The 11,091-nt window shown below is 33.3% G+C and overlaps 2 protein-coding genes and 1 pseudogene across 2 annotated transcripts; 2 read left to right on the top strand and 1 right to left on the bottom strand.

Annotated features, from left to right (window-relative positions):
- The first annotated feature begins 475 nt into the window (after positions 1 to 475).
- Positions 476 to 2,318, top strand: LOC128163063 (NAD-dependent protein deacylase-like). Its single transcript, XM_052826526.1, has one exon. The coding sequence runs from the start codon at positions 523 to 525 to the stop codon at positions 1,459 to 1,461; it is 939 nt and encodes a 312-aa protein (XP_052682486.1). The 5' UTR covers positions 476 to 522; the 3' UTR covers positions 1,462 to 2,318.
- A 3,146-nt stretch (positions 2,319 to 5,464) lies between these two features.
- Positions 5,465 to 7,427, bottom strand: LOC128163367 (neuronal acetylcholine receptor subunit alpha-7-like). The gene is made up of 2 exons (XM_052826944.1): positions 7,419 to 7,427; positions 5,465 to 6,702 (listed from the first exon to the last, which is right to left on the bottom strand). The coding sequence occupies exons 1-2, from the start codon at positions 7,425 to 7,427 to the stop codon at positions 5,893 to 5,895; spliced, it is 819 nt and encodes a 272-aa protein (XP_052682904.1). The 3' UTR covers positions 5,465 to 5,892.
- A 1,894-nt stretch (positions 7,428 to 9,321) lies between these two features.
- Positions 9,322 to 10,687, top strand: LOC128163366 (NAD-dependent protein deacylase sirtuin-5, mitochondrial-like; annotated as a pseudogene).
- Positions 10,688 to 11,091: the final 404 nt, after the last annotated feature.

Below are 11,091 nucleotides of genomic sequence, written 5' to 3'. Positions count from 1 at the left end.
TTTTAAAAAAAATAATCAATTGAAAAAAAGAAACCATTAAAAGAAACCCAATCAAAACAACAAACACTTTGTCAACTCTTTGTAGTCGTGTAATAAACCGTTCATTTTAACAGAAGGAACTATCTGATTTTTAACTTAAGAGTGATTTTCAACACAGATTTTCGGTTTTTTTAATAACACGTCAGGTCTAATACATGCCAGACGTCTACTAGAATAAAAACGAAGAAGTGGTGACAATATTGTAATACGGGATTCCTGGAAGTTATTGACTGCTTCCGATTTAAAACCGTATAAAGATTTGTCTGTTACCTCTGCTGAACGGGTCGTTCGTTTAGGTGATTTTAAATTGTAATTTTTACATGACCTGATATACTTTGTACATTTCAACCAAAAACATCCATCATCATGAAATGTCTATTGTGACCATTTTTCACATTTTTAATTACTATTTTGACGTCAGTGGGCTACCATAGAACAAATAATGAAAACTGAAAGGAGAACTCGGATTGGCGAACTTTGATAATGACTTTATCTACAAATAACTTCCCCAAGGTTTTAAATATCGCGTGCAGACGGACGAGGCTACATCCATTTAGTTGTAAATCTCCGCAAAGTTTATTTTGTTCTCAGACTATGGCTAGTTCAGACTTCAGTGCCTTCCGGGAAAAGTTTGGTAAGGCTAAAAACATCGTAGTACTGACTGGTGCTGGCGTGAGCGCCGAAAGTGGTGTGCCGACATTTCGAGGCGCCGGAGGACTATGGAGAAAATTTGCGGCGCAAGATTTGGCAACTCCGGAGGCGTTTGCCAGGAACCCTTCCCTTGTGTGGGAGTTTTACCATTACCGCCGCGAGGTCATGGCTTTAAAACACCCAAACCCTGCTCATATAGCAATAGCAGAATGTGAAAAGAGACTAAAACCTCAAAACCGTGATGTTACGGTTATTACACAGAACATCGACGAACTTCATTATCGCGCCGGCTCAAAGAATGTTTTGGAACTTCATGGCAGTCTTTTTAAGACGAGGTGCGTTCGATGTCATGATGTTACAGTAAATCGGGACAGCCCCATATGTGATGCTTTGGCGGGTAAAGGTGCCCCGGACCTTTCAGCCGAGGATGCCCGTATTCCGGAAGAGAATCTACCACGGTGCACCAAAGACAATTGTGGCGGGTTGCTTCGACCGCATGTTGTCTGGTTTGGGGAGAATTTGGATCGTTCAGTGCTCAATGCAGCACAGCGAAAGCTAGATGCATGTGATCTTTGCTTGGTGGTAGGAACATCGTCTGTTGTCTACCCGGCGTGCTTATTTGCCCCTGAAGTGGCCTCACGCGGGGTACCAGTTGCCGAGTTTAATGTGGAACCGACAGATGTCACTGACAGTCTTGGCTTTCACTTCCGGGGACCTGCCGGGGAGTGGCTTCCAAAAGTCCTGGGACCACACCCAGACGAAAATATTTAAGATCGGAACATTGTCATAGAGAGCGTTTTTTTTTTTTTAATTTTGGCTCAGATTTCGTTAACGTAAATTTTGCTTTGAAGTATCGGATTTAGAATTTCACATTGTATTTTATATTTTTCCTCTGTTTTCTGATCTCATACTGTAAGCCTTTTATATTTGGCGTGTACAATATTTGGCGGAAAAAGGTTTTGAACAAGTTGGCGCGGATTTTTATAATTAGCGTATTCCTGAGAGTGACTTATCTTATACATATATGCATGGCATATAGCGATGTACTTGATTTAGCGGAATTCGCTTTCAGCCAAAAACGGTAAATAGAATACACAGCCGAAATATTTTATGCAGTACGTTTACAGGTTTTTAATCCTAAGTATATATTACATACATGTACTATTAGCGTACTCTTTAGACATTGAATTCATATTTGTGTGATGAACAGTTAAGCCCTTGAACTCAAACAGATGAAAATATTTAACAGTAACAGGAATTTTATCCTTAATCCAAAAAATATTCATTTTCATTAGATTCAAAATGAAATGTATAGCAAACTAATCTAAAAGAATGAAGTATCACTGAACCAATGAACTTGAATGCCAGCAAGTGATCTCATAACAGAATTAGTGAAGTTATTAAAACACGATTCTTAAAGTAATTCCACATGGCTTGACTTTGCAATAGACATTTAGCTCTGAAGGCAAGGACAAATGTCATCATTGTTGTGAATTTAATCATAAAAAAAGACTTCAAATTTACAAACGATTGTGAACAGTTTCATATAACGTGCACATTATATTCATGCACATATACAATGTTTTTATTTTGGTTTTCATGTGTTGAAAATAAACGGTTATATTTACTACTGTTTTTGTCTTTGTCTGTAATTTTATCAATTTTGAAGCATAAAACCTAATTTCATAAAAGATGAGCGACACAAAATGGGCGTGTCTTAAAGCATACCCGTACAAAGGTATTGGCTTCGACGCATAGTTATACATAGCATGTGCTACATAAAAAATAGTGGCTTTAATTTATATTGTTTTAAAGTGTAGAAATTGGAAATAATATAAATATAAGTAATAAGGAATCATTCTTTGAATTTCATTAGGTGATAATTTCGGTCGGAGCGTGGTTAAATCTGTCATAAATCCCTTCAAGGTTTTTTGGATTTCACCACGCCCCGACCAAAATTATCACCTCATAATACTCAAGAATGATTCCTTATTTCCTAGTAAATAAACTAACAAAACTTAATTTTTTTTGTTGAAAATCAGAATGAGGTACATAGTCTGTATACACAAATCTAAAAAAAAAATCCTTATGTTCTTTCTTAAGTGAATTCAGTCACTGCATATACATTATTAAAATATTACATTAATGTAATGACACAAAAACCAACCAGAATGAATACATGTTTAATATAAAATTTTGATCCGCATCAGTGGGTATTGAATTAGATTAGAAAAGTTAGAAGTATGGAACACACACCGATAGTATGTATATTATTATAATATTTAATTTCAGACAGAATTTAATTGAATTTAATTTAGTTTAATGCAGATTGAGAAAGGTGAAGAGAAACACGGCAGATAACAAAAAGGACGCTTAATTGTATGCATCTATAGTTCCCTAAAGTTTGATCAATATAGAGAACAACCGAATTCTAAAATACTTGTTCTTGAAACCCAGTATTAAATTAAATAGATGAGACAAAAAATTAGGTCCAAGCCCCTTTGATTTTAACATTAAATGCTACCCCTGGTTAATGCAGTCATGTAAAGGATCCATAATGCCATTTTCATTAGGTTCATTGGTATTGTTTCCATTGAGATATTTTTATCTTGCATTAATTTAAAAGTCTGCAGTTGGTACGAAAGGTCTTAACTAATAATCAATATTTTGCGCAGTTTATAAATTATTTCCTGTGTGCGGGGGTATTAAAGGGGCTTTTCAAAGAGATACTGTCCTTGCAAAGAATTGGTAGATTGAATTCAATTTATGCACATTGGAGCCAATAAACATTGTATGGAAACAAGAGTTCCGGGTTTGAAAATTTGAATTTGGTCACTGAAACGCTGAAGAATAGTTTTACTAACTATCTCTAGGTAATATAATCAGTGGATGTGATTCACGACCTGGGAGCTACAGCGCCTCCCATAGTAAAAAACAGCAATTTACAGCACACAAAAATTAGCGCTTGTTTTGGCCTGATTATTTCAGACCTTTGTCCCATCTGAATTGTGAATAATGCAATTTCGGTTATGACAATTCAGGCACCGTCATTATACACTGGAATTGCCACTAAAGATATAGAGGAGTAGGAATCAATCTGAAGTTTACAAATGTAAGAATACAATACAAAACATGAATAAATATACTCATATGTACATTGATTTTGTGCAAACGAACTAATCTTTTATGGGTAACCTCATTTTGATTAAGATTTGTGCAATTTATGTAGAAACCGTGAATGATTTATTTAAACCTAGTATGCGCGTTTAATCACCAAAGACGAATTGAAAACTAAAAATGAAAAATAAAAAGATTGAGCAGTTTTAGAAACAAGAGATGTATACATATAAAAAATCCGCCACGTGTTCTTGCCAAAGATTTGGGATTAAATAAAAGACAATTATATTGATTACGATTCAAGTTTTATAAAATATGTTTTGGAATTCTTCAATTATGCAATTGTGGAGGCACAGTAATAAGTCCAATGCCATAATCAATCATAATTTAATAATAATGCAGTCATGCATGTGAAGGACCCCTAGAAAGTCACTTATATTGGTTTATTGCAATCTTTTATTCAGTGTCCTTTTGTTAAAGTGCATGGTTGAAATATGTATAGCATTTAAAGCGAAAGATCCCAACTTTTTCCAATATAAATATATACTGCGCAGTTCATAAAAAAAATATTTGTTCTGATGTATGGGGTGAAACAGGGGATTTCCATATAGAGAAACTGTCCAATGGATTGTTGGATTAATATCAAAGAAGACATAAGAGTTATTCAGAAATATTAAACTACTTACATGTTCTTACATGACAACCTTGAAGAGGTTTTTGGCATTTAATATATTAAGAATAAGAAATAATATTAGGGTAGTTAGGTAATTATAAATGTGGTGAAGTGCCTTAAATTTACTTGTTAAATGATTTCCAGTACTCCAAAAAAGTTATCTTTGCACGAAAAGAATAGTTAAATAATTTTGTAAGAGGATTCGATTAATGATAAAGGGAGAAAAAATTTTCAAGAACGATCATTACAACAACTTTTTCAATCAGTGGAATGTTTTTCGGCTATATTTTGCCCTGTATAGTCTGTTTGCAAGACCAGTGCCAAAGCGTTTTTAAAAACTAACTTGCAGATTGCGAGATTCCGCGGCCGTATAATTGGCACATGTAATTACAACAATGCTTAATAATGCGCCACCTATTTATAGAATGGTAATTACGGAGTTTCTTACTTTCATTTTAGAACTGAAAATTAGCCATCACGTTTTATATTTATACATTAACAGAAAAAAGTAACTATAATTTGATTATCTACACTGCGATTAATCTAGGTGCATTTGGCCAGATCAAACTTCAATGCCTGAATGAGGCACAGCAAAATCTAGCTGCCTGTGATCTTTGCTTGGTGGTAGGGACATCCTCTGTTGTCTACCCGGCGTGTTTTTTTTTTTTTTTTGTTTTTTTTTTTTTGTTTTTTTTTTTTTTTGTTTTTTTTTTGCGCCTGAAGTGGCCTCACGCCCGGGTACCAGTTGCCGAGTTCAATGTGGAACCGACAGATGTTACTGACAGTCTCGGCTTTCACTTCCGGGGACCCGCCGGGAAGTGGCTTCCAAAGCTCTGGCACCACATCCAGATGAATTATCTTTCACTCTACACTCTACAGTCGCATTACAAAGAAAGTATAAATCATTATTTTAGCCTAGCATTTATTTTATATCGTATACATTTTTGAAACATGCATTTCAAGTTTCATATATTAACACCTACTTACATCACGCTATGAAATATCAATAAAATATTGTTCTATAAGACAGGTTTAGCGAAACAGAAAAACTTATTACTTAAAAAGTATAATGTTTTCCAAATGTACATGTATATTAATAATATTTTGGGAAAGCTCAATTCCACGAACATTTTTAACAATATGAATTGATTTTTCAAATTCCTATCCTAAATCACCGAAAACGAAAACTAAAATTTTAATTTAACGCAGAACAAATATTGCACATGTACAGAATGAAACTATGTTTGTGCAAATACTGAAGATCATCATTCCTTTATCAATCTTTCCGCTCTACCCATCCTGTTTTCTTGTTTCTTGTATTGATTGTCTCTCTTAATTACACAATCAAGAATTTTAAACAATTCATGCAAAGCGCCATTGTTAAGAGCAACGTCATCTACTTAATCTACTGCTTATGATAAAACAACATCCTTGTAATGCATGTGTAAAACAGCTGTTTCCATGATAACACTGAAACCACTAAGAATAATCTGAGTTGTGACGTACACGCTAAACCAGGTGATGTGTTCCGAGTTCTTTGGCATTGAGCTACTAATCATGCTTCCGAACACGGCAAAAGTTAAAAATATAGCCATAGACATTCCCATTTTCTCTCCAGATTCAGTTGGCAACAGAAAGCAAAAAGTTGGAAATAAAGGCCTTCTTCGAAACGTAATGACTAAATAAAGATTGTATTCAGTGTCTCCTTCCACAATTGTTGACACTAAATCCCATTCCTCGTTTGGTATATAGTATCCTGATTGAAAACTGGTCTGGTTATAAAGGAGATTTGTATTCTGTAAATAAGAATTTGGGGAGAAAAAGTTTAACTTACATGTCTGAGTATCAAAGGGAAACTTCTGAACATTAAATGAACAGCTAACAATGCTTTCAATCGTTTCTGCCAAGGTCACAAGACCTGAGCTTTCAACACCAACTTCACTGCCAGTGTTTTTAACTGACCCGTAGGTCAAACATTTTTTGCCTGAGATTTCTTGCAGATTACAGACGGCTGGAACCCAAACTTTGTCCGCAGGTAGTCGGAGATACTTGATGTTAGAGAATTCACTAGAATTCCATGAAAGATGCTCGTCAGTCCATTTGACTTCTAACCAAGATGCGATGTGTAATATTTGCGATTTCATATCCAGCTCTTTAAGAGATAAAATATATAAATTAATTTCAACTGGTACCGTTTTTGAAAACACCTTCACAGGTTTCCTCTATCTGGTGTAGTTTGTAAACAGCGTGTCTAACAGGAAAGCTTCTGTGTCCGCATTATTGTTCTCTTGACACATGACCATAAGATTAGTGGTGGAGAAGAAAAACGCAGCCTTTAAACTTAACGATATCATTTTGTAACTTTCTTTTTAACTTTTCATGTATTTGAAAATGTCCTCAAAACCTTTTTCAAATATGAAACATTTTTAAGGCATTTTAAAAGCACTGGTTATTGGTTTTTTCTTCATTAAAATGGTTTCATTAACGATTTAAAGTACTTTGCCACTCAACGTTAAACGTAGGAAAATGTGTATTTATGAATAAGTCTGTATACAATTCTTTATTATTTCGAAACTCGATGAATTCCATTAATCTAACAATTACACATTTGCTGAATTATAAAGTTCTTTTAAGTCAAATCAAACATATTTCAGTAGAACACAAAAACGCATTTTGACATCAATTGTATCTATAGAATTTTTGTCATTAGCTCTTAACGTGTTGAAAATCAAAATGATGAAATAAGTTTTGTCATTAGCTTTTCAGTTCTTTACGGAAACATTACAATGGAATGAGATTTGAAAAAAAATATTATAGAACGCCAGTCAATATTGTTCATTTAAATGCTATAAAAATTCAAATGACGTTGCATTTTTAGATGATTTATTTATTTAAATGCTTGGTGATAAATTAATCAACTTAATGAAAGAGAAGTTACACTAATCATGATCATTTTAAAATGGTTTGACTCAAAAGAATCAAATACATGTAGTATTTGTCAACTACGTTTCGTAATGTATCGGTATAAAACATTTAAAAATAGACATTTTTTCAAGATCCATGTTTTTGGTTTTTAATATAGTTTGATCTTTGCGAGATTATAATCTAATCGTTCAATGTTATCACGATATCGCAAAAAAAAATGTCATTATGTAAGATATTATCTCCATGTACAGTACGCAATACGTTATCGTTACTTCCAGTTTCAGATGTATAAAACATATTTCTAACATCACTTCACTTAGCAATAAACCATTTTTTCTTTACCAAATTTCAAACCGCTAGTTGAAGTAGAGTTTTCATGAAGAACAACAAAATTAAGGAGAAAATAGAACGCACAAGTCTTGCCTTAATATTTTCAACCATTTATCTTGAATATTTCTTTTCCTATTCTTTTTGACATAGCCCATTGTTTTCCATGTGTTATTGTACTAATACATTAATTTTTATTGCTATTTTATTGTAGATTCAAACTGAATTAGATAGATAATTTAAATTAAAAAAATGATACTCAAACACCCGCTAAATAATCATAATTTTTACCATTCCACAGAATACATTTAATTTTCCTTTTTATTGAACTTTAAAATATCAAAACAAACATAACACAGCAGTATTTTATTAGAGTTTGCACATATGGGTTCGTAGTATTGATTTGATTTACACATTAAATTTTAAAGTATAAACAATAAGTACATACTACTCCAGAGGAACCTTAAGCTGTAGTTTTAATAAGTGGTATTTTATCTGCAGTGCATTTATGACAACGGGGAACAATCAAAACAAATAGAAAGTATTTTTTTATATCTTTTTTGTAAGATATCAATGCAATAACAATTTTGTAAATTTCACATTAGTCACATTGATCATCACATGATAACTATAAATAGCTAACGATATTTCTTAAGCAAAACAATAAACAAATCAAATAGAGGCAGGACATCAGTTTTTTATAAAAAGATCTCGAAGACTGCTAAATTTTTACTAACTAAACAGTAATTTACCTAGATTTCTAAAAATCTTCCCAGCTCTTCTGCATTTGCATGGAAATCAAAACTATACAAAACAAGGGATTCCAGCAGCTCTTTTAGAATTGAGTGACTTTCAAACTATCCGTGTGTGTTTAATGTAAATTTCGTATTTTAATGGATAGTGTTGTATTAGTCAGGTTTTTTTTTTCGTGAACAACGACAGAAGAAAACCTGGCCAAGGATGATAGGTTTTGTTTATAACTCTTACCGAACTTTTTAATTAGGGTAACATCTCTTTCAATATTCTCTGGTTTTGTTCTTAATGAAGCGCACTTTTTTTTTCAACTCTTAGATGCTTGTGCTTTGATTTTTTTACAATGCTTTTCGAACACCATTTTTAACATGACGTCATCAATATGTAGATTAACGAAATCTAGCTTAAATTGCTGTCTCTGATCTAATTATTTTGTTCCGTGTCTAGGTTTGGTTGTGTAAATATATACATAGACGTGCATGATAGTTACGACATGTTGATTAGCAGAATTAAATGTAACTCAGATTAAATATGCTTAGCACACTGCGCTTTGCAATTTAAACACATTAATATTTAAAAGCAATAAACTAAATAAAAGTTAAAATTCGCTATTCAGAAAGTTTCAAAACTAACTTGTCATTTGTGAGATTTCGTATTATCGGCAATGTAATTACAACAATGACTGGTGATGTGCCACCTATTTAGAGAATGGTAATAACAGAGTTTCTTACTTTCACTTAAGAACTTAAAATTAGCCAACAGGTTTTTTATTTATACATTTAGAAAAGAAAGTAAAAATAATATGATTATTTACTCTGCGATTAATCTAGTTTCATATGACCAGTTCAAACTTCAGTGCTTTCCGGGAAAAGATTGGTAGGCTAAATACATCTAAGTATACTAACTTAAGCTGGCATGAACGCCAAGAGTGGTGTGCCGACACGCATTTGTGTTGGGGCTGTCCGAAGCTAAATTTACATCGGAAAACGATACTATTTAAATTATCGAAAAAACTTTAACCAGACATTTTTTGTGGCGTCAAATGTTCTTTTTAAGCACGAGACATGCATATCCTTATATGGCAAATAATCTTTATAAATCATATCGGCGCAAGTGATTAATGACATCAAATCAAAAATATTTTTTATGAAAAATCTTTCGATAAGTAGTGTATTTTGCAGTTCTTGCTTGGAGTTTATTCACTTATTTAGTTTATTTGAAATATTGTCAAACGATTTTGCATCGTCATCAAAATTAGGCACATTCTTATCTTTTAAGCTTGATTTACACAATATTGGGTCAACTGGTAGGTTTTTCCCAGCATGATTCTTAGTGATTCATGTACTCTTTTTCTTTCTCTTCAAATTTCACTATACCGTGGACCATTAGAAAAGCAACCTTATTAAAGTTAGTTTTGACACTGCTGCTTTTGAACACTTTTAAGCAATGGTTTTTTTCAAATGCATCCAGAGTTGTCAAATCTTGTGTCTCACATTTTTTCTATTACTTGTAGTGACTGCATCGATAACTAGTCATTAAATAATACCAAGTACATTAATAACATTACTTTATATTAGTAATAAAAGTCCTCCAGCGCCTCGAAATTCGGCGAGGTCATGACTTCCAGACATCCAAACCCAAAGTTATTACACGAAATATTGATGAGTTTCATTTTCCTGCTGGTTTTACAAATGTTCTGAAGCTCCATGGAACTTTTTTCAAAACGAGGTGCACTTGATATCTCGACATACTGGTTAATTGCGTAAGTCCCATGAGTGAAGCTCTGGCAGGTAAATGTGCCCCTGATCTATAAGCCGAGGATGCACGTTTTCCAGAAAAAAAAACTTCCACTGTGCATCATTTACAATTGTGGTGGACTTCTTCGACCCAATATAGTTTGGTTCGGAGAGAGCCTAGATGATATAGCTTTTTATAAAGCACAACAAAAACTAGATGACTGTGATCTATGCTTTGTGGAAGTTATCCTCTGATATCGTCCAGGCGTGCCTTTTTGCCCCTGAAGTGGCGTCAAACGGGGTACCGGTTGTCGAGTTCAATGTGGAACCGACAGATGTTTCTGGCAGTCTCGGCGTTCACTTCCACGAACCCGCCGGGAAGTGACTTCTAAAAGCCCCGTCACCACATCTAGACGACAATATCCAACATCAGCGTAGTTTATTCTTTCGGGGTTTTTTTGGCTGAGGATTTTTTTAACGTATAGTTGCGTTGAAATCATAGTTTTGCATAACTTTTTAAATTTATTTTTCTTTATTTTCCATGCTTATATACAAATAAATATTACGACCTTTGTGGATTTCATGCATATTTAATATATTTGTATGATGAAAGTTGATAAATCTTTATTAGGTTTTTATTACATCATAAAACACGTGAAGACACAATCATTTCGTGGTGTGTGTGTGTATGTGTGGGTTTTTGTTGTTGTTATTGTTTTTTTATTTATTATTTTATTTCTTTTGGCTTTTTCACTATTATGTTTCTGAAACTGCTTTCTTGTCTGCATCTAGCTCAATCTCTACCCCTTAAATAAGATAATGAAAAATTAATGAGTTAAAAAAAGAAAACGATATTTTGTTTTGTAAATA

The sequence above is a fragment of the Crassostrea angulata genome, chromosome 9 (genome assembly GCF_025612915.1).
Source record: "Crassostrea angulata isolate pt1a10 chromosome 9, ASM2561291v2, whole genome shotgun sequence".
NCBI lineage: Eukaryota > Metazoa > Mollusca > Bivalvia > Ostreida > Ostreidae > Magallana > Magallana angulata.
Note: the sequence above shows the minus strand (reverse complement) of the source record. Positions and strands in the feature narration are given on the sequence as shown.